Source organism: Poecilia latipinna, unplaced genomic scaffold (assembly GCF_001443285.1).
Source record: "Poecilia latipinna isolate Pla-1442-1.1 unplaced genomic scaffold, P_latipinna-1.0 Scaffold770, whole genome shotgun sequence".
Lineage (NCBI taxonomy): Eukaryota > Metazoa > Chordata > Actinopteri > Cyprinodontiformes > Poeciliidae > Poecilia > Poecilia latipinna.
Window position 1 is genome coordinate 175,477 of NW_015113386.1, and position 25,310 is coordinate 200,786.

Sequence of the window (25,310 nt, forward strand, 5' to 3'; positions counted from 1 at the left end):
GGGGAGACGAGTGATAACATGCATTTATATTTTATTTGAGAAATAATTTTTTTTTTTCTTGTAAAAAAAGCAAAAGTTTAAATATCAAATAATTTGTAATCAACGTAAAAAGGATTTAGTCCTGATTTGAGCCTTTTGTATTTTAGCTTTTAGCTTAATCTGTAAATCCAAATTCCCTGCATCATCATGTCGAATCATTTAATTGATATTTTTACAGAGATTTATATTTATTTGAAGTCTTTTATGTCAAATTATCAAATCTCAACTTGGCTTTTTTTCTAAGTGCTACTGCTGGCTTTGATATTTAGCTGGCCGAGAGAACCAACACGTTAAAGTACATTTTAAAAAAAAGTCAAAAGGCATGAGTTGCTTGCGTAGAATTTGTATTTTATTTTATTTTAAGTATCCATACTTTAGTCCAGATTTCACAAATCTTAAACCTTATAGATTTCAGGTAGAGCTGATTTAGTTTGTCAAAAAGTTAAAAATAAGCATCTTGCTGCTGAATTAGCGTCATACAGAAAAATAAAACCTGAGTAGATAATTTTTTGTGCCCTAATGCCCCAATAAACCTTAGAAAATCTGGAAAATGATACAGTTTCTAAATTACAATTATGTAGGAAGTAAGTAAAAGTTGCAATAAGTACATAAATGACAAAACTTTCTTAGGCAAAGGTTTATGTTTTAGTATCAGCAAAATTGTTTCCAAATTGCTGATAGCTGCAAACATTTTAAAAATAATCAAATGCATTTATCTAATTTTTAAATTTGGGACCTGCTGTGTGTTTCTTTATGTCCTCTACCTGTTTTAATCCCCTCTTTTAAAGCAGACTGCCTATACGCTAACCTGGTAAAAAAAAAAAAAAAAAAAAAAAAACTCAAACTGGACAGAACATTGGAATAAAAGATGCCAAAGTCTAAAGAAAACCTTAAAAGTTGTTTGAAAATCTTGTGAAAATATTAATCAAGACCAATTTTAGTTGTGGAAAGTGAGGCTTTTTGGAAGCAAGTAGCTTGTGTAGAATTATTGTTGCTAACATTTGATATTTATTTAAGTGTGTTAACTGTTTAGACTGCCTGATCGCAGCGGAAAAAGAAACGGATCACATCATGATGTGTCCTGGGTTGTTCTTCGACCAGAGATTAAAGCTCACAGTGATGAACTCCTGTGATTTATGAGATTTTATGATAAAACAATCAGCCCTCGGAGTGCTGCAGCAGTGTGGGGCGGATGTGCACAGGTGAAAGATGTGCTGTGGGTCAGTGATCAGATCTGAACTGTGTCCAGTGCCAATCTTGATAATTTTCCAAATTCATTCATTATCACACATGGGCAGGTTGCAAGGCATACTCCAACATAATGAATGCAGAAAGAAGCAGTGCTAAATGTTTTAGAGCAGAAATAAAAAAAGCACAAGCTAAGATTTAATTGTTAGCTAAAGGAACTGCTTTAATCTGTATTTTTAGTTTGTATTTTTGTCAGTATTAATCAAAAAAACAAAGAAACTTGCAGTTAGATTATTTTTTTTTTAAGTTTTATTTTTCAGGTTTATATTTTTTATCACGATTGCAGGACTAAGATGTGAAACACCCTCATTTGAAAGACGCTTAATTGTGACCTTATAGTTTATCTCTGCAACCGGATTGCATCAGGTGCAATAAAGGGTAGATGCTGGGATATCACAGAAACGAAACCTTGGGGTCAGTAATGCTCCGACTCTTCAATCTAAAAGCATTATGTGAAAATACAGCTTGAAAAAATATGCTAACTTGAATTTAAGGTAATCCATTCTGGTAAAACATATAAGGCAGTCCCATCAATAAAACTGATAAATTCATTTGATCTCTTCTTTGCAGCTACTTTTATGCTGAACCAACTGAAATTGAGAGGCAGATTAAACGTATTTTCCACAAACATTTTTGCTCCTTGAGCTTTTTTCTAAGTTTGACATGTTACAACCACAAACTTTAGTAGACTTATTTGGATTTTATTTAATTGACTAGCATGAAATAGTGTGTTATTGTGAAGTAGAAAGAAAATCATACATAGTTTATGAACTTGTCTTAATTAAATGTGAAAAAATGCAACAGGCTGTGTATTCAGATCTTTTCCATATTTCATTCTGTAAACAAAGCTTTGAAGTTTCCTTCAGGTTCACTTTCACTTAGTAAATGAAATCCATATCTGTGTAATTTAATCTGTGTATGAATCCAGCTGTTCTGTGAGAAAAGGAAGCAGGGTTATGCTATGAAACCTTAAACCAAACTGAACATCTCACAGAGCACTTTCAGTTCAGTCCATAGTCTGAAAATTTCAGCATAATAATACAACTGCAAAGACACCAAAACGCGATTGCATCAGATTGGGCAAGTAGAGTATAAGTTAGAAAAGCAGCAAAGAGGCTAGCAGTAGCCCTGCAGGTGCTGTAAAGGCTCACGTTGGACACTCTAAGGACTGGACTAGACGACTGATAGTTGTGTATGCCACATTGTCAAAGACAGTTGTTTACAGTCTCATTTGCAGTTTGCCAAGAACTTTGCAGAGGTCACAGAAAAAATAGAAGAAGTTCCTTGACAAAGGAGAAAATGAACCAATTTGAATCGTTTTCATTTTTTGTGTGTGCTTCTTGTCCATTTTCTTTGGCCCAACTCCGGATTTTAATCGCTAACAGCTTTCGTTCTTCTTCAGCATCTGTCGACGTTTGTAATGGACAAGACAGAATCTATTGTCACTGTAGACGATGCTATCAAGAAACTGATTCTTCTGGACTCGAGGGATAAAATCTGGACACAGGAGATGCTGCTGCAGGTCACAGACAAGGCGGTCAGACTTCTTGATTGTGACACTCAGGTTTGTTCATATTCACACATTATGCTCTGCATATGTCTCTGTGTCTCTTAGGTATGCTCCCATAAGGAGGTCAGATTTAAACAGATGTAGATGTTCTGCATCACTCCTTAAGCTACTATTTAAATGTAAAGTTATTTATACACTTCTGGAACTTTCTAGAAATTACATGTTGTTTAAAGTGTTTGTTTGAGTTGATGATTCTCATCTGGTAGGAAAGATTTCTAGAAATACCTCAGAAAAGTGTAAAGCACACCATATGAATCTACAATAATAATTATCTTCTTGAGATGTTATTTTATTTTTCCTTAACTTTTTTTTTACCATAATAATAATGGCATTCTGGTTGCTGTGCAGGAAGAACTGGAGAACTTCCCCCTCACCACAGTCCACCTCTGCCAGACGGTGCTGAATCAGACACGCTACCCGTCTGTGTTGCTGCTCATGTGTCAAGACAGGGACCAACACAAACCCGACATCCATTTCTTCCATTGTGACCAAGTGGAGGTGTGTGTGTCGGAGTGTGTTTTTTCTTCCAAGGCTTGAAGTGTGTTGTTAGTTACCTGTCCAGGTGCCCTAGAATGCCTTTGTTTAAAAATATATTCAGCTATTTTTATTGGTTGTTTTGGTCAGATTTGACTTACATGTATAAGCAATTAATGCATTTATGTTTTTAACTTATTGTAGACAAATAATCACATTTTAACAGACAAAGTAATTAACTGTAATTTTAAACACATTTAAATTACAATTAAATGTTAAAGTCCAGTTAAAGTGATGCTTTAGAAATTTGAATGGAGCTTTTGGACCCGAAGCAACATATCCGCAGCGTTTAGTTTCTTTGTTTTGTTTAAATACTGGAACAATACGGCCTGCATCAGCAGCGGTAAAACAAATGGTTGTTATGGAGACTAGATATCAGATCTTTAGCAGGCCTGGTGATATTGTAAATTAGAGCAGGGTAAAAATAAAAGCACATTTCTACCATCTTAAGACAGCTCCAATCCCAATAAATTAATGGAAAATATATTATTACAGTCTCTTTCCTTCTGGCCAAGAAAAGGAAAGAGATTCTTCTTTCCTTGTGTTTAAACTGATTCTGATTTTATATTCAAGAATACAAACTCTGTTTTACTTCAAGATTATATAAATATAAATATTTTTTGATCACATTTGGTAACACTTTATTTGAAGGGGGTTGAATAAGACTGACATGACACTGTCATTAACATGACATAACACCTGATATGAACATGAATGAGCCTTCATGAATATTTATGACTGTTGTCATAAAGCGTCATTCGGTAAATTATAACACTTTTAATACGAAGTTGACATTATTCAAAATGTCTTTGTTATGACAACTTGACATTAACCAAGAAATCATTACTGATATAAATTTGTTATAAAAGAATTACTTAGGTAACTTTATGTTATTAAAGGTAAAGTTTAAACAGTAATGATTTCTTAGTTAATGTCAAGTTGTTGTAACAAAGACATTTTGAATAATGTCAACTTTGTATTAAAAGTGTCATAATTTACCGAATGACGCTTTATGACAACAGTCATAAATATTCATGAAGACTTATTCATGTTTATGACAGGTGTTATGTCATGTTTATGACAGTGTCATGTCAGTCTTATTCACCCCCTTCAAATAAAGTGTTACCTCACATTTGGCCCATAAAAAAACCTCCAGCTTCCATGATAGAAGTAGTAAATTAAAATCACACTGGTAAGAAACAAATTCACTTATTATCATTATTGATGCATCAAAACAAAAATACATCAAAGATCAGGCTGACTGATGTGTTTCTAGATATATTCATCAGTTTGTTTTTATTTACAGTAAATACTATTTCAAGTCACAGATTATTGCTACATACCGTTTGTGTGAAAGAGCTTCTGCAAATCCATTCAAAGTCACTGTTAAAAAAAAAGAAAAGAAGTTTAGATGTAATTTTAAAACTACTCATCTAGAACTGTGATTTTTAAAAACATTTCTTTTCTTCCCTCTGTCTCCTCATCCAGGCTGAGATGGTTCACGCAGACATAGACAGTGCTCTTGGCGACAACAAACATGGGAGAAAAATGAGGCTGGAAACCCTCAAGTGAGAACAATGTTGTACACAAACACATACATATGTATTTATTTTACTGGTTACCTCTACTTTTGTGGCAGTAATGACTGCAGTGACGCATTTTGCACCATTCTCCCTGTTCAGAGTGAACCAGGAAAAAATGAAGCGTCAAAGAGAAACCATCCTCCCTCCCTCGGCCCCCAGGGGCCCGCCACCTGTTGCAAACAGACGAGCGGCAGCCGCTGCACACACTCACAGTGAGAACGCACGCAGACTTATGCAGTCACGCAAACTCGCACATTTCAGTAGCAGAACATAATTTTACCAGCTGTGGTTTTAGTATTTATTGCGATTAATGATAGTTTCTCCACTTGCAGGTCTGCACGATGCAGAGTCGCATGAAAAGCTGGCCCAGCGCATTGAGAAGGATGTGGTGAGCTTCTTTGATATCCACTGTGATGGTCATCATCGTCCTTCTCATGAGCTCATAACGACTACAGCGTACATGTTTTTTTAAAATTATTATTATTATTATTATTATTATTCAGCAAATCCTCAACTGTGCCCTGGACGACATCGAGATCTTTGTGGCGCGGCTGCAGAAGGCAGCCGAGGCTTTTTATCAGCTCAATCAACGCAACAAGAGTAAGAAGAACAAGAAGAAAGGACCAGCAGGTCTGTCAACCTTTCTTCTTTTGCAGTGGCTCAATCAGCGTGACAATATGAACATATTGCTCACGTTGCGATGTGTGGTTCTCTTTGTGTCCTGTGTGCTCATCATTTTATCATATTTATGCATGTTTTGTCAACACTTTACCTGCTTCCATGTTTTATGGGGTGGTGTTTTTTTTTTTTTTTTTAATTTTGAAAGGTAGAAACTTTTCTCGATGAATCAAAGATTTGTTTGATCAAGTATGACAAGATCTTGCAGTATTAAAATATAACAATACTTCTCATCAAACTGTCTGTCTGGGAAGCTCTACTCAGCTGTTGTTAGTGTGTGAGGTATTTAGTTCAACGGGTGTTATTATGACTAAAACTGCTGATCAGACTGGCTGACAGCACTCAGTGAAGTAGGCATTGAAAAGCTCTCACTACTTTTAAAATGTCTGTATGGAGACATTTTTGTTGCATGGTTAAAAAAAGAAACGGTGACAGCTTGCAGGATCAGCGTGGAAGCGCTGCTGGAATACTGTGACTGGTTAGAGAGGCTGAAGTTAGTATCTGCTTTGCAGCTTCAGATTCCTCCGTTGTCATTTAATCAAAAAAAAAACAAACAAACATGAAATGATATTGAAATCAGTATAATAAATAGCTAAAACTCTCCAAAAGCATGTTCAAACAGTACTAACAGTGCAGAACAGCTGCATTTAACCAGATTTTCGAATTTATTCTTGTTTATTGATTCTTTAATAGACTAAATATGTGCTGTTTTATTCCAGAGTATCTTTTCGAAGTTTCTGTATCTTCAATGTAAACAACGAAAAGAAATGATGTGTGACTGGTAACGAGACATGAACATCTTGGTCTGTTGGTACAAAAAAGCTTGGCCATGCAGCTCATCAGCATCATGCAAGGTTGTGCTGTGAAAAAGCATTCAGATGGCTGAAATTTTGACTCTAGCAAACAGATGGGAAGTGGTTCATTAAACATGAAAGGGAGTCTGAGATTTACAACCAGCTTGGAAACTCTTTGTAGTTGAGAATTTATGGAAAGCAATTCAATCTACAAAGATCCAACAACCAGCAAGTGGAAGAGAGACTTTCCTCCTTCACATCCATACTGGTAAAAATATTACGGCTAACTTGTAATTTTTCCTCTCCTCCCTAAATAATGACGCAACGGAAAAGTAAAATACTAGAGAAGCGCCAATTTACGAAGGCAGTCAACATTTATCTTAAACTCCCATTTTATATCCAACATCTCCTGCGTCATAAACTTTTTGTTCAACCAGCTGAGTCACTGGTTATGAAACTCTATAGGAGTTTTTCTTGCCCTGGTCAAGGTGAGCTGTTTATTACCTTCCTTCGGTGTATCACTTCAGCGATAAAATGTTCTGGAATAGATGAAAAAGAAACAAAAATCGAACATTTATGACTTTGGTGCTTTGCCAAGAAAGTGAAACCTGCGTCCTGTCTGCAGCAGGGGTGTGGAGCAGCTGGTAACCCTGGCCTCTGCGTGTGGTCACTGTTGTTGTTCTTGCTTACAGAGGGCATGCTGACCCTGCGGGCCAGGCCCCCCTCTGAAGCAGAGTTCATTGACAGCCTGCAGAAACTGAAGCTGGCCCTCAACCTCTTGGTGAGATATCAAAGCTTCTAACCTCCGCCGGTGAACTCATCGACTCTCCAGTGATCGTTTGCCACTCTGCCCCCTGCAGGCCAAACTGAAGAAACATCTACAGAACCCAAGTGCTCCGGAGCTGGTTCATTTCCTGTTTGGACCTTTGGAGCTGGTAAGAGATAAAAACCATAACTTGTCTGAGTTTAATGTGGCCGAGGAAAGCCGTCTTTCTCTCACTGAGGGGCCTTCATGTTTTGGTTAAAATGAAACTTGGCTGAGCTGAGAGGCCACTGACAGAGTGCTCTTTAAATTCAGTTCATCGCTTGCATTTTTTTCACGTCAGATATTTGTGGTTTCTTTGGCTTCTTTCTTTCTTTTCTTTTTTTTTTTTTTTACTCTGGCACCACACCCACTCTCGGTGCTCTGCTCAAACACTTAACCAACTTGAGTGACACGCATGGCTTTCAAAGCTGGAGTGTTCAGCCACTCCTTCGATACTGCAGGACAGAAAATGATTTGTGAACTCTTGAGATTTCTGTGATGTTTCTGAGGAAAGCTGACCTATTTTAGCTGCCTTCTACATTGCCCAAGCAGGTGTTTCTCTCCTGAAACTGTGCTGCAGAAGATGGTGTGTGAATTTGTAAAGCAGCAGCTAACTGATTTTTATTCAGATTTTTTTTTTATGCGCTTCTTGTTTTTTTAATGCTGTTTATTAACTGCTTTATTGTTTTCGCTGTTTCATTTTATACAAGCTTAGGTTATATGATTAACTTTTCCACTCGAGAAATACAAAAGGTTTTCATACGATGTGAACACAACTGTATTTTATCGGGGTTTTGTGTGATAATTAACACAATAGAATAGCTGTTTTTAAAGGACACACAAATAAGAAAAGAAAGGTGAAAAGTGCTTTTTAGAACCATTATTTTTCGGCCATTCACGCTGTATTGTCTCTACCAGCTTCACATATCTTATAGACTAAAAATTTAGCTTTTTTTTTTTCCTTTTTAGACTAACTCAAGCTCAGTCAGATTGTATGGTGAGCATCTGTAAACAGATAATTTGAAGTCTAGCAACAGATTCTCCTTTTGATTTGTTTCTGGACTTTAACCAGAATCTTTACTCTTGGCATCATTTGATCAGAATACCTTCCTTAACATGTTCATTAAGGTCAGATTTGTGGCATGCTCGACTAATTGTAGTAGTCCTCTCCCCTGAGCTGTGCATCTCTGCAGCTCCTCCAGAGTGACAGACATGTCTTGGCAGGTTTGCGGCTGTAACTTCACATGATAGTTGTATTTTTAATGAGCTGAAGTTGTCCACAAATAGACACTGTTTTCTGATTTGTGCAAGGCAAATGGTGATGTTGTATTAAGTGTAGGGGGTATTGGGGCAATAAATGATGAATACAAGTACATGCCAAACTTTCATTTGTAAAAGACAATGCAAAAAACATGTCATTTTTCTACCACTTCACTATTGCACTGAAAGTATTTTCGAAGTATTGCAAATGTCTAAAAGTCGTTAACATTTTTGCAAAGCACTCCACAATTTTGGGGTTGTTATACCATCTTTACCTGGAGAGTACCTTGGCATGATCTCCTCTGAGTAGTCAGAGGAGATAATGAGCACTACTCTTTCAGTCAGGTCCAACTGTGAACCTTTAAACCGTGTCCTCAGGTCCTGCAGACGTGTGGAAGTCCTGACCTGGTGCGCTCCGTCATCTCCCCTCATCTTTCGATGGATGCCGTCGACTTCCTGCGCGGACACCTCACCCCCAAAGAGATGAACATGTTTGAGCTGCTTGGTGACGGATGGACCAGACCCAGGTGTGTTTACATGTGGAGTGCTGCCGCTCCTGCTGCTGGCTTTGTCTGCTTATCATGTGAATCACATGGATCACTTTTAAACAACCTGTCATTCCTCCTCTTACAGGGCAGAGTGGCCCAGAGATCAGTGCGCGCCTCCTTATTACCCCAAGTTTCGAAATGGATGGGAGCCACCTGCAGAGTTTTTCTTGACGTCTCCGTGGGAAACCGAGGGACCACCCAGTCCACTTCCATCTCCCACAAGCCCTGACTACAGAAGACACTCATCTGACGATGTAAGATGCTTTTGTTTCCCTACGTCAGTTCAGATTTATTAAACGTATAGCTATGTCTTTAAACATCTATCTGTTTTCTTTGTTTTGTCATTTTTTTTTAGTATTACGTCAATCCTTCCCCACCAAATGGGGTGCACAGCAACCGTAAATATGCCAAAATCCGTTACAATTTTGTGGCGCGGAATCCCAACGAGCTGTCAGTGCTGCAGGATGAAGTCCTTGAGGTTGTGACACCACACTTTCCTGTTTTTTTTTACAGTTTCAATCGAGATGTTTATTTTTGCATCAGAACTGTGCCCTGTAAATGAAGCATTGTGGGATAATGCATCACGTCTACTCCAGCTTCCTGTGTTGTGGAGTGAGCTGTTGAATCTTTCTCGCAGGTGTTGGAAGACAACAAACAGTGGTGGAAACTACGGAATCGCAGCGGCCAATCCGGCTACGTCCCATATAACATCCTGGATGTGGTACGGCTAGAAGAACCAGAAGATCCCTACCCGGTAACTTACCAACTCTGCATGTACAACGTTTACTGCAGTCCTGTCTGTTCAAGACACATTGAGAAACACTGCAAACTCGTACACATATCATCACTGTGGTTTCCTAAATACTTTGGCTCAGGCTTTGAGAGATGATGCAGAGGCTGCTACATCTATACCAGGGCAAGAAAAACACACTCTCCTTTCACTAAATGTTTTTGATATATAGAAAGTGTACATACCTCTGTGAAAATTACATTTCTGTTGAGTAAAAGATACAAGGTTTATTTCATAACCTCCATGTGAAATTTCATAATTATCCCAAATGATTCAACTGAAGAAAACAAACAAAAAAAAACAAATATGGTGTCTTTACTCTGCAGAGACATGTTTGGAGTCATTTTTTACTAAATGTTAGTAGTTTCTCACGCCAAAATCTTAAGTATCTGCTTAGAAAAAAAATTCATCCCTGAGCATCACCGTAAGTGTAAATTTCCATCCAAACAAACAAAAATAATGATTTCATGGGAACAAAATTAAAGTTTTCCGGATGACTGGGCTTGGAGTTCAGAACTAAGTCTGAGAGAAAATCTGTAGGAATCTCCTGATGAAGGCTGGAGATAGATTTGGAGAATTTTTGTAAGGTAGAGCAAATATTGCTGAATGGTGATTTAAGACTCTTATAGGCCTAAAAAGAATGGAAAGACAGAGGATTCTTTAGTATCAGCTGCAAGCTGCTCTGTACAACTTTGTCAGCACTTCCTACGTAACATTCCAATTTGCACTTCCTCCAGACGGCATGCACAACAAAGATCCTGCGTCAGCTCGTGCATGAAGCTCCTCTTCCTTGTTCAAAACACGCATTCACATATTTTGCTTCTGGCTTTCATTCAAAAATGAATCGGCCGGAGAAAGAGTAGGAAGCTGAACCGGTTTTTGTAATAACATTGTGGTTTCTCTGCGTCTGTGTGTGTGTGTGTGTGTGCGTGTGTGTGTGTGTGTGGCTGTGTGATTCCAGAGCGACTACAGGGGTTCGCCCACTGAACTTCTGCACAAGAGAGACAGTTTCAAAGGGGGAATACAGAAAGACAAAAGTGAGTCAACGCACACAGCAAAAACAACAAACCGAGAATGTTTAAACCAAACACTCGCTCTTACTTTCGTTTCTATCACCTTTCTGTTCTGCAGAGATGGACGAGGTTAATAACGAGCTACTGATGAAAATCACAGCAAACAAAAACCCGCCACCCAGAAAGATCCGGATAGAGCGCCCGGCGGCCCCACAGGTGCCATTAACTTCCCAGTCATCTCCAGAGCAGGTGACAAGGTGGCTCAATGCGAAAGCTTTCTCTAAACAGTAAGTTTGCTTCGTTGCACACGTCGTCTATTTGCTCACTTAAAAGCCCAACAGCAGTGATGCTTTTAGTGCTTTTGATTACTCTTTATAGTCATAAAATTCCTGCCCCCCCCCCAAACCATTTTTATGTTAGACTAATACTGCTGCACATTTGGAGGCAAGGTTTATAATCTATAACAACCCCAGCCCTCAAGGCTCACTACTCTGCATGTTTTAGATGTTTCTCTGCTTTAACACACCCGATTCAGATGACTTGCAGCTCAGCAAACGCCTGTTAATCAGCAATCAGTAGAAGCAGTGTGTGCTGAAGCTGGGAAATGCCTCAAACATGCGGGGTTGTGTGCCTTGAAGACCAGAGTTGGAAAAACACTGATATATCATACATTGTTTTGTAAATCACGTGAAACTGAGGCCGATTGTGCAAACCAGTCGGTTTTCTTATCTGTTATATTCCAGGTTATAATAATGCCAGTTTTCTGTTCTTACCTGTCAGCAGTGGCCCCCAGTGTCGGTCTTCTGCTGCTGTTGCACATCTGTTTCAATGTTTCACATGTTCTTTTTGAGAAGGCTTTCTACATACCTTGTATGTAATGAGTGGTTATTTGAGATAATGTTACCTTTCTATCACCTGGAATCAGTCTCTGTATTCCCCTCTGACTGCTAACATCAACAAGGTATTTCATTCAGACAGCAGCATACTGAACCCAATTATGCAACAAGATCTACAGTAGATTGTTTTTTTTTCATGTGTTAGAATGGCCTAGTCAAAGTTCAGACCAAAATCTATTTCAGAATCTGCCAAACATTTTTAAATCCATGTCTCATTTTCCTTCCACTTCACAGTTTTGCACTAGTTTGTGTTGGTTGATTAGATAAAATCTTTTAAGTTTGCGATATAAAGGACAAAGATGAAAAGGCTTAATACCTTCCTAGGCTCTGTACATGGGAATGGAAGGATTCAGCAACAATAAACGGTAAAAATATGGTATATTCATGCGCAAGAACGTGAGAGATTAATTCATTTTTCAGATGACCTGAACTGCTCTCATTAGTCATAAAGGTGACATTACATCAACAATGACAGCAGCATTACATTTACATAATGTTAATCATTCAGTAGGTGTCTTTATCCAAGGTGGCTAACAAGTGAGTAACAAGATGCATCCACTTTAGGTGAGGCGTGTTGAATTGTCAGAGGAGTCAGAAGAACTGGCGTTCATGTCTGTTTTCAAGACTCTCTTCAAGACAGACAAGGATCTCCATCTTTCTGATGCTGAGGGCAGTCAGAAAAGATCATTTACTTTGAGTATGGACGACTGCACAGTCGCTTTAGAAGTCAGATCGCAATGAAATGAGCTGTGCAGCGCCTTCATGTTCTGCACCATCTGCACCTGTAATAATGCAGGTACTACAGAGTCATTAAGTGACTGTTCTTCAGTCATGTTTCGCAAGTTTTTAGAGTCGTTGATTGGGAGACGGTTGAAGAGGTAGCTTTTATGTGGCTATATTGTTAGGAAGAGATGACTCACAGATCAGGCACTGGAAGGCATAGCTGAAGGTGTAATTCCTTTTTAAATGTGGGAATATTCTAGAGGCATCCCCCCAGGGGCTGGAACAAACTCACTTCAGAGGAATCCACATGTTCCTTATGCCACTTCTGACACCAAGGCTTTTCCTGCTGCAACATGCCACACTGCCTAGAGAAGACTGTATCTGGTTCTTCACTGTGTAACCAGCAACGACGCGCCCTCTGTTAGGAGCAAAATCACTCTCAGAAATGCTACAGATGTGTCTCAAATGCTACTACAATAAACTGTCTTACTGTCCCTTCTGCAGGACTGTTGAATGTTTGGGAATCCTGACAGGAGCGCAGCTGTTTTCCCTGAACAAAGAGGAGCTGAAGGCCGTGTGCGGGGACGAAGGGGGCCGTGTCTTCAATCAGGTGTCTCTGCAGAAAGGACAGTTAGAGGTTGGCCACAATCCTCTGCATGCAACCTGCCTTTTTTTCTTGGAGTCTTTTTATTGATGTTGTGTGAAATCTTCATACTATACCTGGGCAAGTTGGGACAAAGTGTTCATTTAGAAATGTAGGAGCTGTCAACAGCTTTCAAACTGAAGGAAATAGTTTTAAATTAATACATGTTTAGTAGAAAAAATGATGTCATTTTTTCCTGACAGGTGATTAAAATCAACTGTCTGACAGCACTTGTAAAGTCAAAGTTTCCAACATTGACACTCAAACTGAAAAAGAAAAGAAGAAAAAAGTCAAGAAGTTTAATAAAGTTAGATCACAATTTGACAAGAATTAAAATTAGGGTTGCTGTCAAAAAAAAATCAAATGACTAATTTTTTGATGAAAAATAATCTAAACAAATAGGAATTCATTTTTTATTAAAGTGTGCAAAACTGACTTCAAATAAAAAACACATAGCCAACCATAACTTTGTTTGAAATTACAACCGTACTCTTTTTTGTTGTTGTTGTTGCTGGGTCCACTTATGCCCTGTTTTTTGAATATCCTGGCTGCTCTCAGGTTTTATTGCAAATAGACTGAAAATGAAATTGACAACACATGATCCAGTCTGGTGCCATTGTATTCTCAACTCTCACTCAAGATGGATCTGCAAATTTACTACTTTATTTTTCTTTTCTTTTTTTTTTACAACTCTTAAGTTGGACTCTGAACTGGTTTAAAATATTGTTTTGTATTTTATTATGGACATAAATTAAATTTTCAAAATAGGTTAGCTTCAACAGCAGACATCTTGATGACGCAGAAATCTGGTAAATCGTTTGTGCTGACGTTGCTTAGTGTTATCTTTTCCCAAAAGTTTTCCTTTGCTGCCACCTTCAGGAGAGTTACTGTAACAACAGTTCAGCAAACAGAACAGTCGGTTGTAACGTAAATAAGATGATAGACAATACATACAAATTTGAAAATGTTGAACAAAGCAAAGATCAGTGCTGGATTGGTAAAGTTGGCCTTTTTAAAAAAAAGAATTTAGTAACATAAACATCTAGAACTGTTTAAGAAGTTAAAGCCTCTGCTCAACTTTTGGAGCTTTCTCATAAAACTGCAGCATTTTGCTCTCTAATGTAGCTGCTTTGTTCTGGCAATGCCTCAGAGAACAAAATGATACAAAGCATCAAATGTTCTTTCTCTCCAGAAGTACCAGGGAGACTCTGAGCTGCAGGAAATCATGACGCGAAGGAAGGAGAAGGTCGACTCCACAAGCACCGACTGAACACGTGGAGCGCCACACGACCTCCTTTAGATGTTTTCCCTCCTCACAGCTTTCCCCAGGGCAGCAGCTTGCTAAATCAGCGAACATTTTCTTGTAATCCTCGGATAAAAAAAAAGAAACAAACCAGATTGAATACGCTCATTTTTAATTGCATATTTATTTTGTAAAATGTTAGATGTTTGTTATTCAAGTGTTTTCAAATTATGTTGCATTTTTCTCAATTGATAAAATTATCGAAGAAATTACCTGCTAAGAAGAGGAACTCGTGCACAGTTTTGTTGAATGTGCAGGGCATGCATGCAACATACGCGTGCATGAGAGGGCAGAGTCAGTGTATGTTCTTAATAATACTGTTTTATACTGTTTGCAGAATTTGCCTGTAAAAACCTAAAATCTTTGCAGTTGCTTTTTAAAATCAGTGCCAGGATGTTTGACATGTTTTCTATTGCATAGCCAATTATTTTCATGTTAATGCTAACGGGAAAAATAAAGCAAGCATACGTTTTGTTGTGTATGGCAGACGTTTGTGTCTGGTCGGTAAACAAAAATCAGCGACAAGTATTAGAATAAATGCTCTTATTCTTGTTTTCTTGATGTTATTTGACATTTTGGCAACTTAACAAAGCAATATGCCTTTCTCAGTAATAGTGGGATCTTTTATGTGGCGCCCTCCAAATTTATCGGCGTACCTAAAATGGATACAAACCTTTAAAATGAATTAATCTTTTATCGCTGAAGCATATTTTGGCGTTGGAAACTTTTTCTGCAGCTCATATTCCATGGACAAAGTCATACATTAGTGCATGGTATTATGTGGTACACATAATACCAGTCTTTTCATTTTGTTTCTATTTTTGTTTTGTTTCTATTTGGTTTACTTGTGGACAATGGAAACTGAGTTAATTATGACAGATCTGTCATAGTGTGAACAAGTAGCTGTTTTCTTGAGGCCGTTTTGTGATTTATTAAATGAAACGTGAATCTTCTCATAAAAGAAAAAAAAAATAGAGAACAGAATGAAATGCCAAGGCAGCCATGCTGAGAAAATCACTGGTGAAAGAATGTAGTGAACGTCCCTGTACAATTTGTTATTGACAAGAAGTTAAGTTCTTATTGGATTAATATAATCAACTCTAAAGCATTCTCTCTACAATCTCTCTGTCACGGTTAAACTGTTTGTTTTCTCAGTGAAATCGTAGTGACCCAGTTAAGTAAAATACTGATGACAAAATCAACAACCTCAACACTCTGAACAACTTAAAAAAGTAAGGTATAAGTTTGAAAACGAAGCCTCTGTTACTCCTCTAGGGCCTTGTAAATTTGACGCAGGTGACATTTTAAACAGCTATTAAGTGCTATCTATTATGGAATTTCTTTTCCTCAATGAGTTTTTTTTAAATTAGTGTTGAATTATGCTACAGTAAAAAATAGATTAGTCAATTTTAAGGGCTTTTGCACATCTTTTTATTATTTGTGTACGTTAGTGTCTATTGTAACCTGGTGTCTGTGATGTAAACTGCACAAAATGTTAAGAAGAATTAACTCTAAATTTGTGTTCTGGTATGAAAAATGACATGAAGATTCACAGAAAATGTTCTTGGTGTAAATATTTTTGATGATATAATTAAAGAATTTACCATTAATATTTTGCAACAGATTTTTATATACTGTTTTTTTTCCCACTTATTTAATAACACTGTCTTTATAACTCCAATGAACCAATGGCTTCGCTGGAAAAAGGTAAAACATATGCAATGCCCAGTTATGAGTTTCAAGGTATATTCTAAGTTTTAAAAGTTACCATCTTTACGTAAACTATAACTGATGTTTAGCGTTTTAGCAGCAGTTTCCATAACTTATTTTTGCTGTTTCCAGTCCAGATGAATTCCAGTTAAACGTTTTATTGTCTTCAGCATTATTTTTGGGGCATTTTCCTATGTTTCAAGTTACCATGGGTATTATTCTAACGTAACAAAAAACGATGCACTATTTGTTGTTGAAAGTCTTTAATGAGTCTGTCACATTTTATAATTTCACCTTTTAACACTGAATTACGGTTGATCCTCAAAAATCTAGCGTTCACTAAAAGATTAGAACAGTCTTTTACATTAAACACAGATCAGTCCAGTTTCGTCTATTAGATTCTCATATTATATGACAAACGTGAAAAAGCCAGCTAATCATTTATGGAGATATGCATCAAGCCACAGTTCCCCTGACGTTTTCAGCGACCTGAAAAAGAACAGAAAAACGTCAGTTGAGAGCCTGTGTTGTATAACTGCTTAAAGAAAGACTAATGGCCTCAAAATAATGTAGTTAGTAACTCAAAAAAATAGCATTTTCCATGAATATGCAGTGTGACTGCTGTAAATATTTAGCTGTGAAAGATTCCAAAGTTTTCTGCAGAATTTTTCAGAAATTATGGGATGTTCCATTCATTTCAGTAGGGCCCAATATGATCACAAAACGCTGAACATCTCATACACCATAAAAGATGTCAACACCAAAAGACATAGCTGTAATATCCTTAGCAGTGGCTCTAGGTTATTACCTGACCACGTCAACCATTCCTCGCCACAAAGTTTTCGTCTCGTAAGGAATCCCGTGTTTCTCACACAGCTCGCGGACCTGCGGCGCCACCAGCTGGTAGTTGTGGCGCGGCATCCTGGGAAACAGACTTGAAAGAGAGAGGCAGGATAATGGACTCAGTTTTAGAGGTAAACTAAAAATGAAAAAAAATATATATTACATTCAGAAAACAAGTGAATATAATTTAAAATACTTATTTTTAAGAAAGTACTGAATAGGACAAGCCTTTCTGAGCACAACACATTCTCTTTGTAAGTATCAAATCCATTCCTGGTCCAGAGGAGTAAATCAAGTACTTGTTACTTTAACTGGTAAATTTTTTTTTTACAGACTCTTTTTTTTTTTCTTCATCAGTCTTTGGCTTTGTCCAAATTTCAGCATGTTGCAAAAATGCTCACGTGGTACAAGAAAGTCAGTCAAAGTCCAAGTTTAAATCCTTTGACTTACTGGTGCTCGATTTGAAAGTTGAGGTGTCCGCTGAACCAGTCGTTGAAGAAGGACTGCTCAATGTTACAGGTGGCTTGCAACTGAAACAGAGAAAAAATTGAACAACTATGCACTTCTTTCTGTTGGCCAGTCCCAATATAATACAGTGAACTTTAAAACACCTGAAAGGTACTTCATTTTTTTCATCTTTCACTTTGACGACAGGGCTGGGAACTATCACACACTGAATACTGTGCTGTAAAGTATTTATCAAACAAAATACAGTAAATAAAAAATAAAAAAAAATCTGTAGCAAATGTGTGTGACCTTGCAGGAATAAGATGTCAGAAAATGTATGATAAAATATTTCTTATTTTCAATTAAGATAAGCTGTTGGCTGTAATTTCCTCCTATGATAAGCAGTGCACACAAAGAGACTCTAATATTAGTTGATGGTAAAGCAGGTACCTGCATGGTCAGCCAGTCTTGGCGCCTCTCGTGATCGATCTCCTTTGGCAAGTGGCTCATCTGAGTCACCCACACAAACCAATGGCTTTCTAAAAACCTGCAGGTTTGAACATCAACACATTTCGATTCATTGTGTTCTGCTTGAGAGCAGAGTAAAAAAAGCATGTGGCAAAGAATGCAGGCGGATTTATTAACAAAACCTTAATGCATATGCATAATCGAATCATGACTTTTCTTTTGTCCACTTTGTCTGTCTCTAAAACAAACCCAAACATGTTTGCACCCTTAATTAGACACATACATTTTTTAAAAGAAGCTATCGGAGTGTGCAACATTTTAAATCCTTCTCACCTGACGAACATCATGAGCGCCAGGGAGCCAAACACACCATACAGCGGAACAAAACAGTAGAAGTAACGAATGTAGTATGTGGAAGCCCAGGCCAGATCCTTCAAACAAACAGAAAAAGAAAATCATGTTATTTATATGTTTCTTTACAAAGAAAATGAGTCACAACTTCCTTTTATGGGCATCTTACCACCCAGTCACGTCGAGTAAACATGGTCTTCATTATGTTGTAGTTGTAGAAAACTGGAATAAGCAGCGGTGGCGCCACTGAAAGAGATGAACGAGTTAGTTCTGGAACGATTTTAGACTTGCTCAGCTCTTTCCAAACGTCTTGAAGCAAGCATACCGAGAAAGAAGTACTGGTGTTGGTAGTTATAGGGGTAGTGTTTGATCTTTTTAATGCCGTACTGCAACAGAGCGAGGCACGGAGTTCAGTGAGCTATTAAGCTGCATTAGAGCTCAGGACGAATTAGAAATGCATTCCTTTTATTGAGCTACTTGCCTCCACTGGCTGCGTGTTCCCAAGCACAAAGATATCCATCATGTTGATGTCGGGATCCTTCTTGAAAACGTTCGGTTTGGCGTGGTGCTGGAAATGTCGGTGGTTCCACCAGTTGGCTGAAGCTCCCTAAAAAAAACAACAACAACAAAAACAGTCAACTATTAGAGAACTCCAGACGGTAAACAGAATAAATCATGAGTTACCTTCAAGTGTCCAATTACAAACTTGTGGACCAGGTGATTCCACTTGGATTTCTTGAAGACAGAGAGGTGACCAAAGTCGTGCTGCAGCCATCCGGCCTGCGACTATTGGAAAGGATAAGTAGTTATTTCATCCATCTGAAGTTACTCGACGACAACAAGGACAGTTTAGTGCTGCTGAAAGTACTTGGGCGGTTGCGAGCAGCGCTGAACACAGCAGCGTCATCGTCCAGCTCGTGCCCAAGTGCGAGAGCAGCAGAAAGGCCAGGGCCTCCAGCAGCACGATGTGACACAGATGGAGGCAGAAGAATAAAGGCCGCGCTTGAAAAAGGCCTCTTTTCTCTGCCTGCTCTCGTAAACGATCAAACTCCTCAATGAGTTCTGCCTGCAAGCAGAGAAGAAGAACATATTTAAAGTTACTTTTATTATCAAATTTAATGTGACATGTGTGCAATCCTTTAATATTATAAATCTCAGTGAAACTTGAATGGAGGTATAAAGATCAAATGCTGCCCTCAAGAGCTGTTGCTCTACATGTTTTAGATTTGCCAGAATTAAGGGCTTAATTACTTCCTTAGTATGTCAGAGGCCCCTTAATGGGCCATTTATGTGAATCAGTTAGATTGACCCAGGAAACACTTAAAATATGCATGCATTCTTTAGAACAGGAGTTGAGCATCACAGTAGTTTAAAAGGTAACACTTTATTTGAAGGGGGGTGAATAAGACAGACATAACACCTGTCATGAACATGAATAAGCCTTCATGAATATTTATGACTGTTGTCATAAAGTGTCATTCGGTAAATTATGACACTTTTAATACAAAGTTGACATTATTCAAAATGTCTTTGTTATGACAACTTGACATTAACCAGGAAATCATTACTGATATAAATTTGTTATAAAAGTATTACTGATTGCACTTTAAAATTAGGTAACTTCATGTTATTAAAGGTAAAGTTTAAACAGTAATGATTTCCTGGTTAATGTCAAGTTGTCATAACAAAGACATTTTGAATAATGTCAACTTTGTATTAAAAGCGTCATAATTTACCGAATGACGCTTTATGACAACAGTCATAAATATTCATGAAGGCTTATTGATGTTTATGACAGGTGTCATGTCATGTTTATGAAAGTGTCATGACAGTCTTATTCAGCCCCCTTCAAATAAAGTGTTACCATATAAAATATCATTGAAATGTGAATTAATTCCAAAAAAATTCAATTCCAAAAGGGAAACTGTAATGATCCATTACACACAAGTGGATTGTTGTTAACAACCTCCCCAAGGAGGGCGTGTTACAAAATGGATTTGCCACAGAAGTTGGCTGTTCATGGAGTGCTGCATGCAAGGATATTAAAATTAGTTATAGAAAACACTGCACAGGCAGCAGTGTGGCCTGTGTAGGCCACACTGGCCCCCTGCCACCTTTAAATGTAAAATCTTACACTTTTGTTTCCATCCTGGTTTGGCTCTGTCGCCACCAGCTCTCCAATCAGCAGAGGCTTCAGGAACTTCTGCACAAACTTTTGATCAGGATGAAAAGCAGCAAAAACTTCCTGTGAAGAGAAACATTTGACGCTTTAGGCATAAACCAAAGTAAAAACTGAGAAAAGCTGAGAGCTGTTAAAAAAATAAAATAAAATCACATATATGTTGGAGCAGCACAGCTGAGCCGAATCCAACAGAGGGCAACTTCACAACTAACAATGTCTAGTTGTAATGTTGCGGTCTAGGAGCAATGTGCTGACCATAACACGCAGAAAAAAAAGTCACTTTCTGCAGAACTGTTGTCATCTCTGGTAAAAATGTGGAAAATCCCAGTACCAAATTTATTGGCTTTTGTTTCACTTAATTTTCAGGTACTGAATGACCTTTAACAGGCACTCTACAACGGTTACTGTGGAAGATAATCAGAACCAAAGCATAACTGGTCCTCCACCATATCAGACAGACTGTCATGGCGACAGGCTAATCCTATTGCTGCAGTTCCCAAAATATGGGATTTGGAGATTTTTTTTAAGGTTTTAAAGATAGCCTAATTTTTTTTGTATTAGACTGATAGTTTTCAATGATTTATACATTAATCCTGTCCATTTTTTTTGTGTTTTATTTTTATCAGTTGCAGTAATGTGCAGAGAGCTGCGCAAAAAAAGTCAACTTCATTCTTCATTTACAACCATAGGTTATGTACCATGTGCAAATGTGTGAACCAACTGGTGTAATCTTTTTCATTTCTATTTTTGTAGAGAAATTTGCATTATAGTAAAGTTAAAGAAAAAAAATTGCATCAAAAGATCCCAAATAAAAACTTCTAAGTTGTAATCTTACAGGTTTCCATGATAAGAAAATATTTTTTAAGTTCAAGGTTGGTTAGTAATGAAGCCAACAACAAGAGAACATAAAATCAATTCAGAAAAAGTTAATTAATGAATATATGTGAATATCCTTTTCCCAGAGGCATCCGGTATTAACCCAACAAAAACGAGGTCATTGGTAATCCAGCTAGCTCCAGCTGCTCCCAAATCCAGTATTTCCAATGTCAAATTTGAATCTTTTCGGAATCAAATGTTAATTCTGTTCATATATTTTTAATTTATTATAGTATTTGTGATAACAGATTAGAACGTTACATTTAGACATGTCAAACTGACATCTGGAGGCACAGAGACGTGCATTTAGAAGCGTGAAGTAATGTGTTTATCACAGATCATGTCCAGTTACACGTAGTGACTCCGTTCAAAGGTCACAGCGAAGTTCATTCTGCAATTTCAAATATTAACAACCTGCTTCTTAATGAAATATAAAAGAAAAATTCAACTGCACAGTCTTATAAAGATATCCAATGTATTCTTTATAGCTCGGTTAAATTAAATTTTAAGTTTTAATAAAGCAGTTTTTTTTATTTTATTTTTTTTATGTTATTTTATTTTGCAATATCCACTACATGAAATACCAAAAATGCTATTTATAGTGCAGAAAGGTAAACGGTCAACGTGCAGTATGGGTAAAAGGTTAGAAAAATCAGACAAAACTTTGAACTCTTTAGTTTTTAAAAGTGATTCATATTAAGTAGATGAAAATCAGTGAGGAAGCCTGAAATGATGATAATATGTAGATAAGATAAGAATTAGTTTGACATACAGTTAGAAGGAAAGCTCTCAGTTAAACCTCACTTATATTCAAGTCCATGTAAGAATATATTCTCTGATATTGACTTTTACATCCATATTTAGGCAACATTTACCCTGAGCAACTTTGCACTTATAGGTTATGCATACCTCCAACATAAACAAAGTGTGCAAACCACACAGCAGTTACAAACTGAACCTTAAAGACTGATTTGTGTTTTCAGTTGCACCAAATGATGGGCTGAAATGCATGAAAACTGAAACTTCCCATAATTTTGAAGTAATGACTTTTAAATCAATAAAGTGTGGATTTTTTTTTATCATTTATGGAGGTACAAAAAAAGGAATCATCATACTTTCATAATGAAGTAGAATGTAGACAGACTAAGATAACTTCCTAATAGCAAAGCATCAGCAACTGACATCCTGTCATTTGTATTTTAGCAATTTATCAACATCATAAATGGAAAACGCTGATATTTCCCTGCATGAAGAAAGCGTATTTTACCGTCGCATCCTCTCCGGCGTAATGTCCGATTACTCGGGACCCTCCTGGATGCCTTTTGACCCACTGGCTGATGTTATAAACCTTTCGGTTGACCACCAGCCACTGGTCGTTTCGGCTGCGGTGCTTCTGCACCTCCTCCCAGGTGTAAACACCTGCAGTCTTCCCGCTGCCTGGCTCTGCAGGCTCCGTCTGCTGACCTCCACCTCCCATCCTCCTCTCTGCTGCTGCTGTCCCTTCCTGGATTCACCTGCTCACAAGAGGACCAGTCTGCCCTCACAGACCGATGGGGGGGGGGAAACAAAACAAAAAAACATACAACCACAAATCTAATCAGGTGTAAAAAATTTCCACAATAGATCCCGCTAGCAGTGATGATGACGCATGCATTGTTCTGCTGAGCTAAACATAAACCCTCTCAGATGATGCTTTCACTTTTGTTTGACAAATATGGCGGCGGTCAGGTGTATTACAACAAATATTTGTAACTTACAGCATCCAGATCCGGAGTGCTCTCCTCACACCCACAGAGCCCTTCACCTTCAGCGCCGTCCAGCTGCTTTATAAAAGCAGGAAGGCGATCATAAAAGCCGACCAAGTTGGCAGTCCTCCCTGATAGGCCCTGTTCTCTCTCTCACTCCCCCCTCCCAACACGTCTCTTCGTCCCTTGCGAACTTCGAGCGGATCTTTCGAGGCTTTCTGACCAATCGGAGAAGAGCAGCTCTGGCTTGTTGGAGCGCTGCCTGTGCACCATGGGACGAGATGCTGCTGAGGCTGCGCCAACGTTAAGGAGCGGGTTCGGGTCGGACCGGAGACAGTCAGCTGCAGAGACCCCCTAGAGGCCGAACCCTGGAAGTGCTGCTTGCTTAACACCGGGGTGAATTAAATAGGCCAGAGGTCATAACGGTCCATCCAGTCAGTGTTGCTGCAGCTCCAGCTGCTCCTGCGACCCATTGTGGTTCACAAAGATTATGCAGACGGCGCAAAAATGGGTTGGGGATTATCTGAAGTAGTAACTATTAGAATAATGTATTGATTTATAATTTTTTCAATAAATGCAAATGTTTTACTTCTTCTGATTAGAATGGACAAGGAGTAGGCAGCTTCCCACAGACTGCTTGCACATATTTCTTAGAAAACAGGTTGCACAATGTGCAGATTACAAGTCCTCTCGTTTCTTAGCACCAGAGGCCCCCTGGCTGCTAAACAAATACAATAATCCTAGCTAGGTTTTCTCTGTGTGGCCATTTTATGTCTTTCTATTAGCCTTTGTGCAGCAGATGGTGAATATAAAATGTTCCCTTATGATACATGGCCTTTGGACTTTTTCTCATTTGGTTGAACTTCAATGTAATTTATTACTTTTATATGTGGTAGAACAATAAAAAGCAACTTTTATTTATGAAGTCAAATGGTTAATTTTTTTTTAAATATTTCATACATTCATGTTTACAGTATTGACTCAGTACTTACAGCGAGCTACAACGTTTTGATGAGGTATGTCTCTACCAGCATTTAGGTGTTTGGGTTTTGATTATTTTCTTATTTTTTATATTCAGTTGGTCTGGCCATATTCAGTTAATTTCTGTGTTCATTATTGTTGGCATGAGTTAATTCATTGGCGATCTGGAAACTGAAAATTGCTCTACTTTTGCAGTGAATGTCCAACATCGCTCGCTAGCTTTCCTATCCCTGCTGAATTAAAGCGTTCCCACATCATGATGCTCACACTCCCATGTTTTCCAGTGGGAAAGACAGATTTAGAGTGATATCCAGTGTTATTTTTCCAGCAACACAAAAACATTCTTACTCCGACTACTCTATCCACAGCGAATAACTTTTATGAATGAAGAAGAACCTTGCTTTAAATAAAAATTCACCAAACACACACACACACACAATTTGGTAAAGTGAGACTTCTGGTTTGTACACAAGCTAATTAATATTCTAGTTTTCTATCTGCTGTGCCATTTGAGATCAACTGAATATTCAGTAAATTACCTTTTTCTAATAATATGCACAGCATGAGTTTTGGTTTCATTTTTCAGTTTTTTTCAGTTTTGTGTCCAGTTGTGGAAACATTTCTTTCTGGACATTTTTAATGTCTATTAATGCTTATTCTTTTTGATGTCCTTTTATGTGTTAATGAACTGTTTCTCCTGTAAGTTCATTTTGTCTCCTAGGTGTCATTCGGCATTTGTTCCATGTTTAAAAGTGTTTAATTTTATTTGACACGTTCTCTCTGCAGTTCTAAAAGCGGATCATGTGAAATAATTACTTTAATCTGTTAACTTAATTTATGCACCGCAGATAGATCTGTAATTACAGTGTGGAAGTGTGTCCATCATTTTTCACTTTATTTTTTTATCTGGTAAAATGTAATTAGATGTCTTAGTAATTAAAATCTGATAGGATCTGCCAGAATTCAACACAAACTTTCAGTTAATCACTGTTTTATTTATCAAAACTTGAACTTGATCCTTTCACCAACTGGTCTCTCTCTGTTTGATGGTTTGCTGCATAAAGTCCAGTCTGTCACTTTATAACCTATTAATATATTTATGAATGCTGAACTTAGCTGTTATAAAAATAAGGACAGAAACCTAATTCTATCATTTTAGTGTAACCCTTACTCGTGCTTTAATTTGGTTAACTTACTGATTATCTGGCTAATGATATTTAAGAGCAGTGACGTTTTTTTTTTTTTTTTTTTTCCTTTCAACTCACAACACAGTGCATCTG

At 37.7% G+C, this 25,310-nt stretch overlaps 2 protein-coding genes across 6 annotated transcripts in view; one reads left to right on the plus strand and one right to left on the minus strand.

The window, feature by feature from the left end:
• Window positions 1-15,788, plus strand: part of eps8l2 (EPS8 signaling adaptor L2) — a 29,919-nt gene extending 14,131 nt beyond the window's left edge. For all 4 annotated transcript variants that reach the window (XM_015046250.1, XM_015046249.1, XM_015046252.1 and 1 more), the window contains 16 exons: window positions 2,690-2,851; window positions 3,206-3,355; window positions 4,880-4,959; window positions 5,074-5,186; window positions 5,307-5,362; window positions 5,478-5,604; window positions 7,139-7,227; window positions 7,307-7,381; window positions 8,890-9,038; window positions 9,145-9,313; window positions 9,415-9,537; window positions 9,697-9,813; window positions 10,811-10,886; window positions 10,981-11,149; window positions 12,986-13,118; window positions 14,317-15,788. In XM_015046250.1, coding sequence (XP_014901736.1) covers window positions 2,690-2,851; window positions 3,206-3,355; window positions 4,880-4,959; window positions 5,074-5,186; window positions 5,307-5,362; window positions 5,478-5,604; window positions 7,139-7,227; window positions 7,307-7,381; window positions 8,890-9,038; window positions 9,145-9,313; window positions 9,415-9,537; window positions 9,697-9,813; window positions 10,811-10,886; window positions 10,981-11,149; window positions 12,986-13,118; window positions 14,317-14,394 — 1,866 coding nt within the window. In that variant the 3' untranslated portion in view covers window positions 14,395-15,788. The remainder of the gene's footprint in view (window positions 1-2,689; window positions 2,852-3,205; window positions 3,356-4,879; window positions 4,960-5,073; window positions 5,187-5,306; window positions 5,363-5,477; window positions 5,605-7,138; window positions 7,228-7,306; window positions 7,382-8,889; window positions 9,039-9,144; window positions 9,314-9,414; window positions 9,538-9,696; window positions 9,814-10,810; window positions 10,887-10,980; window positions 11,150-12,985; window positions 13,119-14,316) is intronic.
• A 595-nt stretch (window positions 15,789-16,383) lies between these two features.
• On the minus strand, window positions 16,384-23,361 carry LOC106955830 (fatty acid desaturase 2-like). 2 transcript variants are annotated; one of them, XM_015046254.1, is made up of 13 exons: window positions 23,062-23,361; window positions 22,572-22,838; window positions 20,381-20,491; window positions 19,115-19,312; window positions 18,931-19,032; window positions 18,728-18,853; window positions 18,572-18,632; window positions 18,416-18,492; window positions 18,229-18,326; window positions 17,878-17,974; window positions 17,431-17,510; window positions 16,946-17,071; window positions 16,384-16,626 (listed from the first exon to the last, which is right to left on the minus strand). In XM_015046254.1, the coding sequence occupies exons 2-13, from the start codon at window positions 22,779-22,781 to the stop codon at window positions 16,575-16,577; spliced, it is 1,338 nt and encodes a 445-aa protein (XP_014901740.1). In that variant the 5' UTR covers window positions 22,782-22,838; window positions 23,062-23,361; the 3' UTR covers window positions 16,384-16,574. The 2 variants fall into 2 exon arrangements, with proteins under 2 accessions (XP_014901740.1, XP_014901741.1); XM_015046255.1 differs by having other exon boundaries at window positions 22,572-22,843.
• Between the last annotated feature and the right edge of the window lie 1,949 nt (window positions 23,362-25,310).

Excerpts from the sequence above, each read along its gene's own strand:
- LOC106955830 (XM_015046254.1), bottom strand. The coding sequence starts at position 22,781 with ATGGGAGGTGGAGGTCAGCAGACGGAGCCTGCAGAGCCAGGCAGCGGG. Across the intron at positions 18,493-18,571 it reads ACACCAGTACTTCTTTCTCG|TGGCGCCACCGCTGCTTATT; the intron begins GTATGCTTGCTT and ends CATCTCTTTCAG. Across the intron at positions 17,511-17,877 it reads AAGACTGGCTGACCATGCAG|TTGCAAGCCACCTGTAACAT; the intron begins GTACCTGCTTTA and ends TCTCTGTTTCAG.